The sequence below is a fragment of the Poecilia mexicana genome, unplaced genomic scaffold (genome assembly GCF_051168715.1).
Source record: "Poecilia mexicana isolate PSO_F unplaced genomic scaffold, ASM5116871v1 scaffold_3, whole genome shotgun sequence".
Classification (NCBI taxonomy): domain Eukaryota; kingdom Metazoa; phylum Chordata; class Actinopteri; order Cyprinodontiformes; family Poeciliidae; genus Poecilia; species Poecilia mexicana.
This window is the reverse complement of record NW_028263372.1, coordinates 21,495,435-21,515,649: the sequence shown is the minus strand read 5'-3', so window position 1 is coordinate 21,515,649 and position 20,215 is coordinate 21,495,435. Positions and strand designations below refer to the sequence as shown.

The 20,215-nt window shown below is 42.0% G+C and overlaps 1 protein-coding gene across 1 annotated transcript in view; it reads right to left on the bottom strand.

Moving 5' to 3' along the window:
• The window catches only part of aldh1a2 (aldehyde dehydrogenase 1 family, member A2), a 34,789-nt gene extending 16,849 nt beyond the window's left edge, over positions 1–17,940 (bottom strand). The window contains exons 1-6 of the mRNA XM_088004307.1: positions 17,368–17,940; positions 6,759–6,863; positions 4,429–4,569; positions 3,973–4,102; positions 1,688–1,749; positions 870–998 (exon numbers count right to left, since the gene is read on the bottom strand). Of these exons, the coding sequence (XP_087860433.1) occupies positions 870–998; positions 1,688–1,749; positions 3,973–4,102; positions 4,429–4,569; positions 6,759–6,863; positions 17,368–17,691 (891 nt within the window). The 5' untranslated portion in view covers positions 17,692–17,940. The remainder of the gene's footprint in view (positions 1–869; positions 999–1,687; positions 1,750–3,972; positions 4,103–4,428; positions 4,570–6,758; positions 6,864–17,367) is intronic.
• Between the last annotated feature and the right edge of the window lie 2,275 nt (positions 17,941–20,215).

Below are 20,215 nucleotides of genomic sequence, written 5' to 3'. Positions count from 1 at the left end.
TTAGAAATTTACAGAGAGATATTTCACTGCCATCTATCCTGTTCTTAACGTTCAAAATGTATAAAACTAGTGACTCAGCAGATCTGTTACAAGAGCCTTAGTGATGGAGATATAGCAATCGACCCTTGTAGTATTCTTTACAGGCCTCAATAACTGTTCCTTGATCACCTTTTTCTTCCTTCCACTAAACTTTGTATTAAAATCCTTGAATTCCCAGACTACTCTGCACCAGTACAGCACGCTTCAATACACCAATATCTGCACAGACATGTAAAAAATTACATAAATTTGCGCAGTCAGTGCAATTAGGAGTACAACAGCTAGTGTCAAAACAGACAATAAAGAAACAGAAACTGACAAGAACAATAAATCGACTGTGTAAAAATAAACTACAACAAACCTTATTTCAAATGGTCAATTAGGAACTGTAAATATGTTGTCAAATAAATTATAAAGCATGAATTAGACCGAGTAGATCTGCCCTTATGGATCGGGCAAGTTATAACAATACCCAATATATAATTTTTTTCAATAATGGGACAGCCATCGTAGTGAGAATACAGCAGTTAAACAAGCTTAAACCAAATCTGCTCGAGTTCCAATTCGTTGCTAGGTAACAGGGCTGGGGTGCCTAGGTTGCTAGGTTACGGGGCAGTTCCCTGTAACCCAGCAACCTAGAATGTGACTTAACAAACAGGAGCTTTTAGAAAACGGCTTGTTTTCCTGACACCAAAAAAACATTAACGTAGCTTTGTTGTTGTTGTTTTTTAAGGTTTTTGGAATGTTTTCAGAAACAGTTGAGACCAAAGTAGAAAAAACAAAAACAAGCAAAATGTGAGTTTTACACGTAATACATCTGTAAGATTTACCTCCTTGGTGAGAGCCGCTATGTAGAGGCAGGTGAGGGGCGTCTGCTCGGCCGGTTTTAGGACGACGGTGTTTCCACAGGCGACCGCCGGGGCCAGCTTCCACGCCGTCATCATCAGAGGGAAGTTCCACTGCACACACACACACACGCACACACACACACACACATACACACACGCACACGCACACACACACACACACACGGGAAAAATCATGCAACTGACACACTGGGTGGTCACAAGTCAAGTTCAATAACTCATCGCTCTTAAGTCACTTACTCTCATTTTCATTCTGTCTAAACATAGTCAAGTGAGAAAATGTTCTAGGCACTGGTACAGTGTTTTCTCTTCCCACAGCATTCTGAGAAAGTCGGGAAATTGCAACACATGTGCAACGGAGCCGTATCGCTGTACGACACGCAGGCCTGTGTTATTTCTGCCTTACGGAGGAGCCCATGGGGCTGGGGGGCAGAACCACAGGCTTTCTGCTCTCTTGCACAATCAGCAGTGTCTCTTTCTCCTTCATCTTCTCCTCCTTTCTCATCACTCTCTCTCCCAACACGTGAAATCCCTTCTCTTCTCACTTCTCATTTATCATTACTCAACCTCACTGGCACAGTCATCGTGCGGGGAGCAGGGGGGCTCGCTGAGTGGGTTTAACCCAAATAAACAATGACTGTCAGGGAATTACTGGAAAATCAGAACGTAATCCAATAAACCATCCAGTTTCTCTTTCATACTGAGCCAGCTCTTTCTTATCTGCCTCTTTTCCCTTTTTTGTTTTTGTTGTGTGTGTCACTTGAAGAAAGGCTTATACTCACGGGGATAATTTGTCCACAAACTCCTATGGGCTCATATCTGGTGAATGTCAGATACTCTCCATCTGTGAAGGAAAACGGGTGCATACGTTTTCAGGGAAATCTGCGTTTCTAATTCCAAACGTTTGCTGAAAAGTAACTCAAACTCATGTTAAACATTCACCACCCGACACCGCCGCTGTTGTCGACTCAACATGCTAATTTGTAAATGAATCCACGCTGAGCATTCCTGTTTCCTTTACCCTGGTGAGAGATTACGTTTCGAGGCCTCTGTGTGTGTGTGTGTGTGTGTGTGTGTGTGTGTGTGTGTGTGTGTGTGTGTGTGTGTGTGTGTGTGTGTGTGTTTTAGGTCATACAGATGGGTGTTATGCTGGAAAGGTTCGCTCATTCCTCTTGCATTAGTTGAGTTAGAGGAGGTTGTTACGGAGGGTGTGCCATGCTTGTTCACGCTCCACAAAAACAATTCATGTTGAGAAATGTGTGTATGAATTTATTACCACAGCGGTCAGCTGATTATTGCCTAATGTTGCATTTGGACAGAGCGATCAGAGGACGATGACAAGCCAAATACTCTCTCTTCTTTTTGTGGGAAACAGTAGAAGCTTGTAAACAGCAGAGAAACTTCCCATATGCTCATCGTTTCATTTCATTCTGGACCGTTTAAAGCTGCTTGCTGAGATTTTCAGCAGAAACTCGAGTGTCTGCGAGGCTCATGTGAAACTGTGACGCCGACAATCGACTTGGATTTCAATTTGGAACGAGCAACGTAAACGATACCAAACTGTGTAGCCAAAGGTGCTCTACATAATGACACTCCCTATTCATGTCACGCTGCCTGTGATACAAATTTAATACCGCAAGCCCGGCTTAACATGCCAGACAAACAGAGGGGGCTGTTGATGGTGGGTGTACTGCACCGTATCCTGACAGGTGAACAAACACGGCTCCTTACATCTTGCAGGCTACAGGAATATCCCAGCTTATTTAAGGTGAAAGCCCACAAGAGGAGCGGAGCTCGGAGCGCAGCCCTGGGAAAACGCGCGGCGGCTCTGGCAGCGCTGAATAACAGGAGCTTTGAGGGGAACAATGCGGTGGTATCAACAGGTTTCTCATGTCCTCGCTCTCATTCTTTTCTCTCCTTCCTGTTGAAATCGACAGCAGGCCTCTTCAAACGGCAAATTTAACTGTGTCAGGGGGACGAAACCGGTGGCTGCAACCCTAGAACGGTGAATGGATAACAAGGGTTTGGATTATGCACCAATTTGTTGTCTTTCTTTACCAAGCATGAGGACGCCAGCTGTTGCACAATCTAATGCTGCAGTTTTATAGTAAACAGCTGCTGAGATTTAAAACCGTCAGAGGTTAAGAGGCAAATTCATTGTTTCATTTTGCTATATTTTCATTAGTCTGTATAAATTTGATATACTATCTGCTTGAATCTGCTTTAACTTCACAAATAAACTCATGGATGCCATCTGACCATATTTTAAGAGTGATTAATATGAATTGGTGACTTAACCCTTTCATGCATGAATTATGATCCTTTATGTCAAGATTTTTTTCTAATTTTTACTTTTTATTTTTCTTAAGGCATAAAAAAATAGGAAAAAAATTTGTTAAAAAAATTTTTATTTTTTATTTTTTTGTAATTTTCTCCAAATACAAAGTTGTTATTTGACAAAATACATCAGTAGTACTGATCTTTAGGGGTTATCTGATGTCACAATATTTTTTTTACCTGCACGAGTCGTGGACAGTAGAAGGAGGGACCGGGTCAGTCGGCATGCTTTTTGTCTGTTGGCCGTATTGGATTTAACAAAAATAATTTCTTGCATTTGCAGCTGATGGCCAGCAGTTGATAGTGTATTTTATGATGCATTAGTGTCCACTTCAGTGCTCTGTGTGCATTTATAACATAAAAATCCACAAGAAGCACAAGAAAATGGCTTTTAGACAGCTGTCCACTGTAGTGACCACTATTCATGAAAGGGTTAAGACAATAACATAAAAAACATTTTATTTTAATTATAAAATAAATTGTGACCAACATCAGATTTTTATGTTTTAGTGTTGTATGTAGTTTCTCCAGGTCATGAAATTATTATTTTTTAAATAGTACACATAAGGGAACTTTACAGAAGAGCATTATGGCCACTGGGGAAAAAAATAAAATAAGCTACAGTTTTAATCGCACTCCCAATAAACCCATCATGTTCATCTCCAAAATCACATTTTTCACCAGACTGACTTCATTAAGACTGCTGCAGTGGCTCAGAGGAAGCTCTCACCCATCGGGATGGAGGTCCCATGGATCTTGTCTGCGTATCCAGCGAAGTATCTGAGAGTCTTTATCGTTGCCTGGAGATCCACAAACAGGGTGGGCAGGAAAGGCTTCCCACTGTTCAGCGACTCAATAGTCTGGGGGGAGAAGAAGAGGGAGACATTTTGGGAAAAATGTGATATAACCTTGTGATCTTCACATAATTCTGAACCAGTTCATCCTTTACACTCACCCACGGGTGAAAAGTGACACCAAGATAACATTAAACTACAAATACAGCCCCTCAGTTCTCTTTAAGGCAAGGCAAATATTTGTATTTGCAAAAGGAGACTGAGGCAGATTTGCAGGAGGAAATAAAACGCACCGGATAAGTTAGGGGGTAGAAACTGGAAGAAACAAGCTGATGGGTTAAATAAACTCTTGCACCAGATCATGTTTAAAAGTTAAATCTTCATTCACTTACTGCTAGATAGACGCTGTCTCGCTCCACCAAGTCGGCCAGTTTGGCCAGCAGGCGTCCGCGCTCAGACGCATCCATCTTTCTCCAAACGGAGCCCAAAGAGAAGGCGAGGCGAGCAGCCTGCACCGCTTTATCAACATCCGCCTGCAAAACACCATAATTATATCAAATACATAATAAACCTTTGACTCTATCGTTATTTTCAGACAACAGTTTGATCTTTGGGTAAAAATCTCACTCAAACACATAAAGAGATAAGGACATAATCTCTGTTTTGACTGACATGGCAGTAAATCTACTCACCCTATTAATAATTCAGGTATTTGTGCTACTTTAATATAACAAGTTAAAGCTCTGTCTGTGGATTTATATATTTATATTCCTCAGACCAAACAAGATGAGCAAATATTTCTATTTCCAGAATGACAGAATGTCCGTCAGAGTGACAAAGATTAGTTTAGAGATTATTTCCCTCAAATTCAAAAGTTTGCACACATAATGGCCTTTTAAGTCTTTTTGGGAAGTCCAGATGATGATGTCATGGCTTTGTGGATTTACTTCTACTTTTACAACAATGTGGGAAAATCAGAAGAATGTAAATGCTGTCAACTTAAAAAAAGAAAAGGATGTCTTTCATTATTCTGGGATTTAACAAGTAAAAGGTTGAGAAGCTTAATCTTATCCAGTGTAGAAAACAAGACAATGTGTATGTAAATATCTTGAAACAATGAATCCTAGTAAAAAAAGATTCCTAGTCTTTATAGTTGGAGATTCTCATCGCCGTTACTCCAACATTTAGCTCTGACCAAATTAACTGATTGCTAATATTTCCTATTTACTTAAACATACCAGGGATATCATTTATAGACCAACTTTATTTCTAAATACTATAAACATTGCGCTGATATCAATGTCCAATCATTTTAAACTGTTTAATTTCCAGTGTTATGGAGGTTTTGCTTGCAGTATGTCTAATTCTATGAGAAGATTTGTAATTTCAAGAGCGTTTATAGCCGTAATGTCAGGCTGTTTCCTCCAGATCTCATTCTGGACTCACTCTGGACTCACTCTGAACTCATTCTGGACTCATTCTGGACTCACTCTGAACTCATTCTGGACTCACTCTGGACTCATTCTGGACTCACTCTGGACTCATTCTGGACTCATTCTAGATTCACTCTGAACTCATTCTGGACTCATTCTGGACTCACTCTGAACTCACTCTGGATTCATTCTGGACTCATTCTGGACTCACTCTGGACTCACTCTGGACTCACTCTGGACTCATTCTGGACTCATTCTGGACTCACTCTGAACTCATTCTGGACTCACTCTGGACTCATTCTGGACTCACTCTGGACTCACTCTGGACTCATTCTGGACTCATTCTAGATTCACTCTGAACTCACTCTGGATTCATTCTGGACTCATTCTGGACTCACTCTGGACTCACTCTGGACTCACTCTGGACTCATTCTGGACTCACTCTGAACTCACTCTGAACTCACTCTGGACTCACTCTGGACTCACTCTGGACTCACTCTGGACTCATTCTCGACTCACTCTGGACTCACTCTGGACTCATTCTGAACTCACTCTGGACTCACTCTGGACTCATTCTGGACTCATTCTGGACTCACTCTGGACTCATTCTGGACTCACTCTGGACTCATTCTGGACTCACTCTGGACTCACTCTGAACTCACTCTGAACTCACTCTGAACTCACTCTGAACTCACTCTGGACTCATTCTGGACTCACTCTGGACTCACTCTGAACTCACTCTGGACTCACTCTGGACTCACTCTGAACTCACTCTGAACTCATTCTGGACTCACTCTGAACTCATTCTGGACTCATTCTGGACTCACTCTGGACTCACTCTGGACTCATTCTGGACTCACTCTGAACTCATTCTGGACTCATTCTGGACTCACTCTGGACTCACTCTGGACTCACTCTGAACTCATTCTGGACTCACTCTGGACTCACTCTGGACTCATTCTGGACTCACTCTGAACTCACTCTGGACTCATTCTGGACTCACTCTGAACTCACTCTGAACTCATTCTGGACTCACACTGGACTCACACTGGACTCACACTGGACTCACTCTGAACTCACTCTGAACTCACTCTGGACTCACTCTGGACTCACTCTGGACTCATTCTGGACACATTCTGGACTCACTCTGAACTCACTCTGGACTCACTCTGAACTCACTCTGGACTCACTCTGGACTCACTCTGAACTCACTCTGGACTCATTCTGGACTCAGTCTGGACTCACTCTGGACCCACTCTGAACTCATTCTGGACTCACTCTGGACTCACCTTATCCGCCTCCTGGACCTCACAGATCTGCTCTCCGGTCGCCGGGTTGCACACGGCGAAGGCCTTCCCACTAACGGAGTCATGCCACTCGTTATTGATGAAAATCTGCAGGGAAAATACATTTTCACTCTTCAGCCACACTTAAAGCTGAACCTCTTTGACTCTCTGAAATAAGGCAGCAGTGAGTGGAAAGAATGGCTGCTGCTGATGTTGCATGCTTGTGTTGCTGCTTTAAGTAAGCTGGTTGCTGCAGCAGAGCCTGTGAAAGAGTAACGGCTCTCAGGCTGCAGGCCCAGCATGTCCAGCCTCTCATGTAAGCGATATGGGAGAATCTCTGGAAATCTGGACAGAGATTCCTGTGTGTCCAGCATTGCTCTCTGGGGAGTGCTCCACCATGCAGACAAAGGGGGTGGGTGAGTGTGAGACCGTGTGTGTGTGTGTGTGTGTGTGTGTGTGTGTGTGTGTGTGTGTGTGTGTGTGTGTGTGTGTGGGGGGGGGGGGTGTGTGTGCGTGTGTGTGTGTGTGTGTGTGTGTGTAGGTGGGGCTGGAGGGCGAGTAGGGGGGGATAAATCCCTATCAGACACAAGACCCCCAAGCACAGAGACACACGTTTCACAACATCGCCGCTCATTTACGAGATCATAAAACACGTGCTGCGCTTGGTTTCTGTGAAGCGTTAAAGCAAGTCTTCCGTTAAACAACCGGCCGGGATTCCAAACACGGCATCCTTAACGTCTATGAAGAGCAAAAGGAAAATAAATGTTTAGACAACGGCGCAAAGTGAGAATTGTTTCTGCAAAGGAGAGCAAAGAGGAGTTTTGGGGCTCCAGATGAAAAGCGCAGCAAAACGTGAGGTGTGTCTATTGAAGGAGACATGTTTAGACTCATTAGGAGGAACGCTCACGGTCTGTTTTTAATGGCTGTCAGTCCTTCTGATAGATAGAGTGCAAGGAGAACATCTGCTGGCACAAATCCCTCTGTGTATACATGTGCTCTTACCATCCTTCTCCTCCGACGCTCTGAGAGCAAACCTGAGAGGCAGGGTTCAAGTGTCCCACCGGCCGGAGCCCTCCTAAACTCTCCAACATGTTTACCCCAATAAACGCCGCCCGTTAAGGACTTTTTAATTGGCTGCAAACCTCTTTTTCTGTTCACGCTCAGGCTGCTTTGACATCCAGCTTACTGACTGATAGTGCAGACGCAGTTATGGATGAACTTCAGAGGAGATACAGCCTCTTAAAAGACTCCTTAAAATGATCAGTTTATCTGATTTTACTCTTCCTAGGTTTATGTTTGATTTAAATGAACATTGTTCTTTTATTCCATGAACTACTGACAACATGTCTCTGAAATTAGAAGCAAAAATTTAGTATTTATTTGCAGAAAATGAGAAATTGTCAAAATAACAAAAAAGATGCAGTAATTTCAGACCTCAAATAATACAAAGAAAACAAGTTCATATTAATTTAGAAACAACAATACCAGTGTTTTAACTCAGGAAGAGCTCAGAGATCAATGTTTGATGGAATAACCAGGAGGTTTTCAATGAGGTTCAGTGCAGTGGGCTTTCTCTGTTTTTTCCAGAGCTGTATTTAAGATGTACCATCCTCCAGTCGACCAAACGCACACGTACACTGCAAAAACACAAAATATCACCAAGTATTTCTGGTCTAATATCTGGTGCAGATATCTTAGTACACTTGGAATAAGACAGAACTAACTCACAAGTACATTTTCAGTAGATATAGGAGCTTGTTTTAAGTCAACAATTGCTTATTATTGATTAAAAAGAAGGAATAGTTAAATTGGCAGATTATTTAATATGTAACAAGATGTTTTCCCATGCTGTAAGTTAATTATTGACTTAAAACAAGCTCCTGTGTCTCACTGACAAACTCCTCCTATGTTGGTTTTGTCTTATTCCAAGTCTACTGAGATATTTGCTCTAGAAACTAAACCAAAATTTAGATTTTATGTTTTGCAGTGGGGTTACTTCTCTTCATTTTCTACGCCGCTTTTAATCTGCTGCTCATTAAGAGCACTTCATAAAATTGTCAGTAACTGTAAGGCAAAGAGGGCCCTATGCAAAAAAACAAAAAGTCCTGCAGAGCGCTGAATTAGTTTTTAAATTTATAGGGGCCACTGAAGTGGGGCGCCCTAAATCAGAGGAGCCCCCCTGACAGCCTCAACAGCCTGGGCAAGAATGCGGACCATGGGTAGCTTTATCCGTGGCGTAACCCCTCTGGTTGGATGCCACTAAAGGAGAAGGGATAAAGCACAAAAAAACGCCGTGGAGCAGGCCCCACCTAAATCACGGCGAGAAAAGGACGACTGTCAGAAGCCGTTTGGCTCGGCCGTCTCGCTGGGCTCAGACTGGTGCGAGACTTTTGTCCTGGTTCCATTGAGAGGCTTGATTAAGATGACAGGCCCGGGTTGTAAATCAACTCTCAAGGTTTCTTAAAATTACTTTTTAGGATCGTTTCGGACAAGAGGGCAAAGAATGCAAGGATAAAAAAAAAAAACCCAGAGCAAGGGTGCACATTTTCAAATGACTAATGGTGTTTTCTTTTCCCCTTTCCCTGCAGGGTCTTTGCTATCGCTTCACATAATGGGTCTGTGTTTATGAAAGTTTGAGCTGCCGTCCAGAAAGTGCAGTAAAACGTCTCCTTTTATTACTAGAAAATACATTTGTTTGTTGTTTCTTAACAACCCTTTGAATTGTTAACTTTTGCAAAGCTGCGACATAACGAGGCTTTCCAAAAACTAATCACACTCTCAGTAGGAGAACTGTTCCACATTTTGAAATGTTGCAACCACAAACAACAACACAGTTTATTAGCCTTTATCAGATAGTCTGACATGAAGTTGAACATAATGGTGTCCTGGCAGGAAACGGTTATTTAAAGTCTTCACAAATAAAATCTGAAACCGTTGAGAGCAATTGTATTCCCCCCACTAAATCAGTGAAAATTTGAGTCTACCACAATTAGAGACTGAGATTCTTGTCCATTTTTTCTTTGTAAAAATGGAACAAAGTTAAATTAAAAGCAGCTGTAAGTTTAAAGTCGTCCTGCTGGAGGATGAAGATTTTCCAGGATTGCCCTGGATTTAGTTGTCTTCCTTACCCTCGCTTTCCTTTTCCCTGCCAGCAAAAAGCTTTCACCACAGCATGACACTTCCATCGCCATGTTTTACCAGGAAGGTTAATTTGTGGGGTTACTTTTCCGACCCTTTTGCACGTTTCTATCACCTGATAGCAGCTGCACAAGCTAGAGATAACATGCAAGAGTCATTAAGGTTCTTTTTCAGATCACCTTCCAGAAAGACCAAAATTGTCCAATAAATCATTAATAAATGTCGCATTGATAGTTTTCCCGATGGAGCTGCGGATCTGTGCAGCTCCTCTAGAGTCACCATGACGGTATTCCCAGGACAGCTTCGTTTACACCAGAGGTGCAAATATTTCAGTGTGTAACGATTTGGTTCTGATTTTTTGGGTTATAATTTGATTCTGAAACTATTTTTAATTCAGAAACCTATTTTTCAAATTAAAATGGTCTACAGTTTCTGCTTAAATTATGTGACTGATGAGAGGAAAAGACCATAAATATTTAAAATGTTTATTTAAAACCACTCTGTAAAGCGCAATCAATTTATATATGTAAAAAATAAAAAAATAAAAAGTGCCAGTAAAAAGCTAACCTAATACTAATATTAGGTTAGCTTTAGCTGCCTGGCTTTTTAAAAATAAAAACATACAGACTCGTAATGCGACATGCAGATTTTTGAGCATTTTTAATTGATTCAAAATTAAAAATCCAATTCTTAATAGAATCAATTTTCTAGTTTACATTACAGTTAAACTGCACAAGTGGACCCTATTGAACTAGAACGATGGAAACTGGCTCCAAACTGTGTTTTATTTTATAGGCAATCAACGTAAAGCAAGCTGGATGCATTTTGTTTCAGAAAGTTTTCTAAATTTTGTACCTTTTTCCTTCCACCTCCCTCACAGTTATGAACTGCTTTGTGTTGGTCCAGCACACAAAACCCAAACACACTGAAGTCGTAACACTGAAGTACTCTGCGTCATTACTTGAGTCGAAGTACTGATCCTACTGGTCAATAATACTCCAGGAAAAGTAAAAGTAGCTCTGTCAAGTTATTACTTCAGTTAAACTACTACAGTGTGTACTTTCAAAAATACTTAAGTATTAAAAGTTTTTTTAGTGTAGTCAAGAATAAATTGGACAGATCATCAGTAATAAGGACACTTTACAGTTTCACACATTATTAATGTATAAGGCAACACAAGCGGGAATGAAGAAGACTCTTCTTCCTCTTCCAGCTGGTTTAAAGCTCCATATCGCCACCTACAGGATGGGGTGTAATTTTACTGTGTGTCTGTGGAACAAAACTACACAAACAGCCAAGTAAGAAAAGTCAACAGAGAAATGCAGCGGAGTGAAAGTATTAACTTTTCACAAAAAATGCCACTCAAGTAAAGCTCCAATTCTCAACAACTGTACGTATAAGTACAATAAATTCACTTTGTTACCTCTGAACAAAGGTGTTGATACCTTTGCAAGGCAGTGTGTGATGGACGCCTGAGCAAAGCTTACAGGCCAAGAATGTCTGCACAGGTCAGAGGGCAGCTGCAAATATTTAGCAATGCTCGTGCTTTTCACTGAAAGCTGTCAGTCCCATCATCTCAACCTAAAGACGGGACACCTTTTAAAATTATTACACACTTTCAATCAGCAACAAATTGCTTCATTTGTTATTTCAGACAATGGCTTCCACTTAAAGAAATGTTTTTGTGACCATTAATTTTTTTAAGTGCCCTGTTATAGGAAGTAGGAGAAGCCAAAATACTTTCTGCTGCCATCAAAACATCTGTCTGGCTCTCTGCTTCCTCTCACGGCTCAGATGCTGGCAGGCCGGAGGAATGTGTGAAGCCCCTCGTCTTTTCTCTCTGAAGCGGGGAGGACGGTGGCCGGATTAAGGACGTGTGTGTGTTTATGCGCGACACCACGAGCTCCCGCAGCCCAGACGTGTCCTACGGGCTCCGAAAACGGCTCGTCTGAGCAGGAAGTTTCATATCCTCCCCCATCGCAGGACCTCTGCTTCCTCTCTGAGTCTGGATGGGTTTCAGGAGTCTTCATAATTACTACTGTTACAAGTGAGGAGAGCATGTGAAAGGGGAGAGCAGCCGGTGGGTTTTCTTTTTTCTTCGCTTTTCCTGCTCCTGCTTCTCTTCACATGTTTGACACCATGGAGCCGTCATGTTTCTCATGCACACTCCCAGAGACAATGCCACCCCGCACTCCTGCGTTTCTGAGGGGGCGACCCCTCTGCCGCTCACTGGCAAGCGTTGTTTTTCTTGTCGCCATGTGTGTGTGTGTGTGTGCGTGTGTGTGTGAGACGACTCCAAAATGGATTCAAGCAGCGCTTTTAAAATCAACATTGCTTATTAAGTTTTATTTATTTCATGAGCGTCATTTTTTAGACACCTAATAATAATACTGAATTTATTTCTGAACATTTTGGAGGGGAATCAGTTGAATCTGCTTTGAATTGAGAAAATGTGTTGCTAAATAAATATATAAATATCTAAAAATATTAATAAAAACTATGAAAAAAACACTAAATGTTCTCTTATTTTTGGTTGGTAAAAATAACTAAAATTATTGTTAATTCCTAAATGCCACAAAAAAAACAACTAGATTGTCTTAAAGACTTTTCTTTCTTCTTCTTCTTCTTCTTTTTTTTTGTTTACTTTCTTAACCCTTTATGATGTAAATTTAAAATCTTCGCCTGGACATTTTTTCTAATTTAATTGTACGCAGTTCTTTAAATGTCCTGCGACTAAATATTTGCCCATTTATCCATAACAACCGGAACTTTCAATATCTAGCAATTATTTTAGCAATTTACCGTCTATTGTCCCTCTTATTAATTTCACTTCCTGCTCCAGGGAAATTACCGTAATAACCTGATATTGGCTGGAAAGCGCAACGTCTCCCCTTTCAGAAACCGTTGGAATTTTTCAGACAGCGCTCCGTGTGGCTGAATTACGGTACTGCAAATATGGCTGGACCGTCGGCTCTGCGTTTGGTCTGGAAGGATTAAAATTCAGAAGTTTACATACACTTGTAAAATTACTTTTTTGTACAAATTGGTTCAGAGGAAACTCAACTATAATTTGGTGGCATTTTGGTCCATTCAGGTCTGTATGTCACTTTGAAATATGAACTTCTTTTGTCCTTAAGATACTTTATAATTAATTTGGCCGAATGCTTTGGGTCATTGTCAATATGTGCCCCGATCTTTTACTTCCTGGTTGATCTCTTCTGTATTTCAACGTAACTTTCTTTCTACATGATGTCACAGATTTTGTGAAGCGCACCAAAACGCCCCCACAAGGTGATGCTGCCCTTCCTGTTCTTCAGAGCTGTGATGATGTTCGCCGTTTCCTCTAAATGTGTCGATAAGAACATGTTTGATTCATCGGATTATAGTCCCGTTTTGTTGATTTGTCCCAGGATTCATTTGCCATCTGTAATCTGGGTTTTGACCTTCCTCTTGGAGTAATGACCTCTTCCTCGCTGAGTGACCTTTCCGGTCTCGTTTTGCTGTGGATCGTAAGCGTCTCCTGGCTTCATCCAGCATCTTTACACTGAAATATCTTCATCACACAGAACCCGTCCTCTTTCTGCTGCACATCCTCATACTGTTTATGCTTCATTATAACTATTTGAACAGATGAACTTGGCTTCTTCAGACGTCTGGAAACTGCAGCCGATGATGAACCAGGTTTTTCGAAATCCACAAATCTCTTGTTGATTTTTTGGATCATTCCTTTTGATTTTTTTCCATGATGTCACAGAAAGAATCAGTGACATCATGGAGCGCATCCTCACGTGTTTCTCCAATTAACTCAAATGTTATTTAATCTTTTTAATTAACATTTTTCACAGCAGGTTTAAAACGCATGGTCCACTTCTGAAATTAAAGAAAGTAATAAAAACTTTCTGTGATATTTTGCAAATAGAAACAGTGTTGGTGCTCAAAACTTGCCCTAAAGTTTAGCTTAACTTTAGGGCAAGTTTCCCTACAAGTTTAAACTAAACTAAAGGAAAAGTTTATCTTATTTGAAATACGAACGATTGATTTCTTATCTGTGTATTTTACACGCTGTTTGTAAATGCGAATGCACCTGAAATCTCTCTGTTTGGCTGTGATATCTGCATGTCTGTGAAAGTGTCACATATTAGAAAACCAGGCTGTTAAAAAAATGTTTTTAAAGCTCAGTAAGACAAAAACTGAATCCTCCTATGAAGGGTTAACGAAGGAGAGAAAAACGGCAGATTCATTTCCATGCATCAGCAATGAAAACTGACCTCCTTGCTCTAATTACCGAGGCTTTGACGTGTTTCCTGTGTACTTTACAGTTCTTTAAAAGTCAAGTCAAGGGAGTGTTAAAAGAAAATTTTTGCATAGTTTCACTCTTGGGATCAGTAGACAGAGAGGAAGTAATTTATAAAGAAACGTCCTTCTCTTTCACAGACAAACACAGAGGAAGGTTTTTTTTGTTTGTTTTTTTTTCTGTGTGCGCACTGAAGGAAGAGTTTAGTGCAACAGATTTATGAAGCCAAGTGTTTTCTATAATGACACCGCGAGGATTTACACGTCGAACAAAGAACGGAGAGGAAGTTGGAGGGGTAACCTCGCTGTCACTCGTCTCCCTTCAGCTGTGATTAAGAGACGAGGGGACGCGACGCTGACGTCTGAGCCCAGACCGTAATTTACAGTTGCTGCACAAGTGGGCATTTCACACCGACGGACACATTGATGGCGCTGCACACTTAGCCTGTCACGGCCAAAGAGATGTGCGCGGCGGAGCCTGGCGGCCATGTGATGTTGTGTAAGCGGAGGGAAGGGAGAAGGGAGAGGAGGCTCTCGCTGTGCTCGTCGTGATAAATCATCGTATCCCCCGACTTTGGGCTGCGTTTGATCTCGATCGCGGTAAGATGGAGGTTTTGAAGTGAAAAACTCCAGGACTGCAGGTCAGGCTGTGGCGAGGCGGGGCCGCTAACCCACACAGTGAGGCAGGGTCATAATTTACACCCCGGTGGACAGCAGCAGAGCATCGGGGAGCCCCCAAGCCTCCATCTGTACTATCTCAATCAGTGACAGATTGATGGAGGCTCCTCTTCATGCAAACCAAAGAGGACGTCTCTGCATTGGCTGCTCTACAAACACACGGGCCCTCGGCAGGCGGACTCAGAGCAGGTTCCTATGGTGAAAAGTGCACTTATGCCACCATGAGCAAAGCAACAAAGAAAATTTATCACTTTTGATTGGATTAGGAGATCTGTAACTCACACACCGAACAAGGCTAATGAGCTCTAGCAGCTTTCAAGTTCTCCAGATTTGTGGCACAGGTCATTATCCAATTACAGCCTCAATAAAACCAACGAGGACGTTTTTACAAAACAAAACGTCAAAATAAAGCTGTTATGAAACTGTTTTTTTTTTATTAAGTTTTCAGATATTACCATGTACTTGATTTATTTATCACGAGCTGAAAACGTAAAAAGAAACAAAACAACAACAAAAATAGCAGGAAAGGCCCCGGCTTTTATTCCCCCTTTCTGTTAAATTCGTCCCACAGAGTGTCTGGTTTAACAGCTCATTATCACCAAGCTGTGTGAAAAATCACAAAGACCAGAGGTAGCTGACGGGAGAACAACCTCAACAAACTCACTTTTCCTCCCTCCTGCTACACGTGGAAAAGCACAAAACATCAGTAAATAGTAATCATCACTCTCTTATTCTTCCCATATGAACTACTTCTGCCAAGTAAAGGTGAGAGTAAGGGACTAATTAAAGTAAAGTTACTTATGCACACAAAGGGAGACGTCCAACACAATTACACAATGTGACTTTGAAAGGCGAGCAGTTCATGACTCGGTGAAGAGACAAGGGGCAATAACCTTTTTTTATCACGAGCTTCTCTCTTCTACAGGAGATCTGTCAGGGCAGGATAATCTATCAGCCATATCTCTATGCAATCCAAGTGATGTTAAGTTATGGAAAATTGAACGTTCGCATCTCCAAACCGGTCAGTTTCGAGGACATCTCTCCAGCGCAGGGTGGAGTTCAGGAACCGGGTGTGAGGAGAGCCCACATCAGGGGTGCCCATAAATCAGAGCCCTTCTGCCCCCTGGTCCGCCGGGCCGGCAGGGACTGGATGATCCAAATTCCTGGGGGTTAATTCACCAAGTCGCTCCCTAAATTTCCTCCAGTGCTCCATCGTTTCCACCTCTTCAGGGGAAGGGAAGCACGCGGCTCAACCTGCAACGTGCGCCATCCTCCTCTGCATGCAGCCGCGTGGCCTTTGCTCTCAAAACACTGGATACGTGTTAACACAAAGCAGTTCCTCCCACATTATCGCCGGTCTGTCCCTCCATAGACGCCCTTTTGTCTTGCAATCATAAAAACACTTGTTCTGCAGGAGGAGCGCTCAAGAGGCCAGAAACTGGAGCAGGCTGCTCACAACCAGACCTCCAACTACACATTCCTGCAGGGATCCGTCCAAAAACGCCTCACTGTGGAGAACCTCGCTTTTCTATAGAGTGCCACAATTTATACCAGAAATCACATTTTACTAGATCCACTCCTTGTTTTCCCAGTTTGCTTCTCAATCTCCCCCCCAAAAAAAGAAAAAAAAAAAAGTATTTTCAGCAAAGCAGCCCAGCTGCAACAAGACACACATTTCACCTCCAAACTATTCACCCTCTGAACAAACTTCAGGTCAGCAAAGACTAAATCTCTCACCGAAATCGTAACATTGAGCTACTACTTGGATTTGAACTCCAGGTGTTTTGCCATTATAAACTCCACTAAAAGCAAATACTGTAAGTCGTTGGCATGTGCTTGAATTTGTCTCAATTCCACTGAGGCCTAATTTCACTGTGAGCTATTATAATGTAAATTGAGGGACTAGAAAAAAACCCCATAAAAGCTTCATGATGAGAATTAAATGAGAAACAGAGGCTTTTTGTTCCAATTTTTGCTGTTTTCTATAAAATTTTAATAGCCCCATAAAAATGCAGTTTATAAATTGGTTTCCCGCAGCGAAGTGAAATAATGTAATAATGTCTGCAATCCAGGTGAAATAAAAAATGAAACAACATGACAGGAAGAGCATGTGACTGGTTGTAAATTTTTAGCAGCGTCTAAAACTCAGCGCACGCTTTTTTTTTTTATTATTGCCTCATCAAATACTTTCAATTTAATTCGGCCTCTTTAAGCAAATCAATTACGAGACTTTATCATAATCTCAGCAGTGCAAGTAAAACGTGTTTTTCTTAAATGTGTAATTTATTGAGAGCGTGTGCGAGCGAAATTAGAAATATTAAGTGCGCCTCCGTCGTAGGGAGGATGTTTCCACTCAGTTGGGACTTTAGATAGTAATTAATAAATAATAAAGCTGTGACGTCCTGTCCGTGGAAAAAAAAACTCCGCGCAAACTCTGGAGAAAGTCCAGATCTCGGAGCTGAGAGCGCAGCCGAACGTGTCCGCGGGGAGGACGGGAACAGACCTTGGTGTGCTTGATCTCCGGGTTGGGCACCGGGGAGGGCATCAGCTGGAGGGATGCCATGAGAGCAGCCGGGTCGCTCTTCACCTCTCCGGGGATCTCGATCTTACTCGAAGTCATCGCGGCTGGTCGCTCCGCTCGTCTTCCTGCCTGCCTGCTTCCCTGCTCACTGCGCCTTCCTCCGGTGTTTCCTCCTTCCAGCGGGTTTCTGATTAGAGCTCCGGGTTCCTTCCTGGGTTTATAGCCAGGTGTCGGCTGCGGTTCGTTTTCATTGGGCGAGGAGAGAAGGGGGAAAGGGCCGTCCTTTTGAAAATTAAATCCGAGCATTTACATAAATGACCTCAAGCCATGCGTGTTGAGGAGGAGGAACACACGCACCCAACCCACCTCACACTCACTTTCCTCAGTCGCTTTCACTCCGCAACAGTTGGAGTTTTTTTTTTTTTTTTACATACTTATTCATAGTTTTACATACACAAATATCACGCTCACAGAGCCTGCGGCGAGTTATCACACAGGTCTGGAACTGATTATCTCATATGTGCGCAGAGCGCTGATAATAACTCCGCATATTAAGGTTGCGGCTGTTTTAAATTGCACAGGGAAAAAAGAAAAAAAGAAAAAAGGAAATAGGTCCCAGATCTGAGCCGTAATATTTTTTTTAAATGAAGTTTTCTGGCTTCTATGTGTTAAGATTTGCTTTAGTTTAGAAGTAAAAGTCACTCCAATAAGGTCGTCATTAACAATTTCCTACATAGGTGACATAAAAGTGTCACCCTGCCTTTCAGCTCGCTCTCACCCTGTGGGCTGATTTGCCTAACACAACCTCCCCACGGCCGGCGCTGTCATGTAAATCGCGGACTGCAGGGATTGCTGCAGCTCGCCGGGGTGCTGTGGGCACAAATTTGTCCTGCAGGTGATAATTCCTCCCAGAGTCTCCTTTCAAAAGCGCCCAATAAACATCCGCACATCGCTGCACTTGGGCGCAGTGTTTGGCCGCTTGCGGGTTTCTTCTTGTTCCGCATTTATATGATTCAAATAGGTTTCAATACAAGCTCAAATTAACCCAAGTAAATAAAAGAGCAGAGTTATTGGGGTCTGTTATTACACCAACGCTGAGTTAAGCTGTGATTGCCTCCTAACTGGTTTAGTTGCTGGCAGCTACTGGTTTCAAACCATTTCACGACTGGTACACAACACATTCTGCAAAGTTAGATCAACACTATGCCGAGTCTATTTGGTCCCTTTCAGAACTGGCATTAATTTAACTCTTACAGAGTCATTTCAACAACAGTTTGAGTAGTTATAACTTTTTCAAGCATTAAAATTACTCATTTCTTGTTTAAATAACTCTGAAAATATTTAAATGAACTCCAATTCTGACAAGGACCAAGTAGATTGGTCACAGCGTTGATTTAACTCTGCAGAATTTGCTGTGTAGTTAGTGAGTGTTTCAGTTTGTCCCACTCCGCTTTGCAGAATGAATTTAATCCATCACCAGAGAGTTAACACTCTACAGAGTCTTTACTAGATGTGAGTCCAGACTTTGACTTTTTTTTTTTTTTTAGGTTTTTAGAGGTTGCCTGTTGGTGAGCTTTAACTCTCAGACTGATGGTTGGACGTTCTCCTGCTGGATTTTATGGTAAAAAAACAAACAAACATGATTTGTGGTTTCATCCATTAAATCAAGTCTTCTAAGCAGAGAAACGAGTCACGACCATCACCAACATCCCTACTTTTGACTGTTCGTCATGTTGTTTGAATGTTGGCTGTAGTGGGACCAAAATGGCCACCTTTGTCTCACAAACCTTCAGAATGTTTCCCAAAATCGTCATCAAAATGTTTTGAGTCATTGCATTCTTTCAAGTCCAAACGGGTTTTCAATTTGTGAATCTGAGGAAGCCGAGGCCTACAGCACTTTCAGATGTTGGTCTTTCTTTTTTGTAAGAATTTGTTCGACTGGTTCGTCACTGTTTCCTGTCTTCTGTTGCATTATGGGAGATCCGAAGCATTAGAAACGGCTTCAGACTTTCTGTAATGGGAAGAAGCTGTTATTTTAACAGATGTTTTAGGGTCATTTATGTTGCCAGTCAGGTTAAGTTTCAGTGATTCAGTAGAAATCAGGCAACTGAACTCAGCCTTCTAAACAATGTGATTGTTCACAATTCATTTCTGATGTCATGAGGATGGAGGAAGTTGATTTTTCCTTCAGGAATGAGCTCAACATTTTTTTTTATTGTTCTGGTTGTCTCTGTCTGACTTTAAAGTTTTAGATAAAGTTAAAATGCTTTACCTCCTTTCCAAAGAAATGCCTTTGCAGCTCAACAGGAGCAGAAGCAGTTTCAGGATTAACGGAGATCTTACTTGTCTTTGAAATGTACATCATCAGACAAAAATGAAGGGGGGAGGGGGAAATATTACTTCTCCTGTTGGATTAAAGTCTCAACATGAAGGTTTGCAAGCTCAGCTTTCTTGACAGGACAAAGAAGAAGTTTGGAGACAGATGTAGCTCCATCATTTGCAAACCCCGGAGTGGGTGCTTTTCCTCCATCAGCACATCAGTGCTTTTTCACAGCCTGGGCGACACTCTCCAAAGTGTCTGTTTCACATCAAAGAGGACATGCCTGCAGCCGTGACGTTGATTAATGGATTCAAAAACATCCCGTCCTCCGCCTGTCGCCTCACCTTTTCTTTCTTTCTTTTTTTTCACAGAGCCCAGCAAACGGAAGATAAGACATACCGGAGCAGAAGGTGTGAACAGCGCTTCAAACGCATTCATCGAGCGCCCTCTGTTGGAAGAAACGAGTTTTTCATGTGTTGCACAAGTTGATGGCTGTAAAATGCAGGAGGC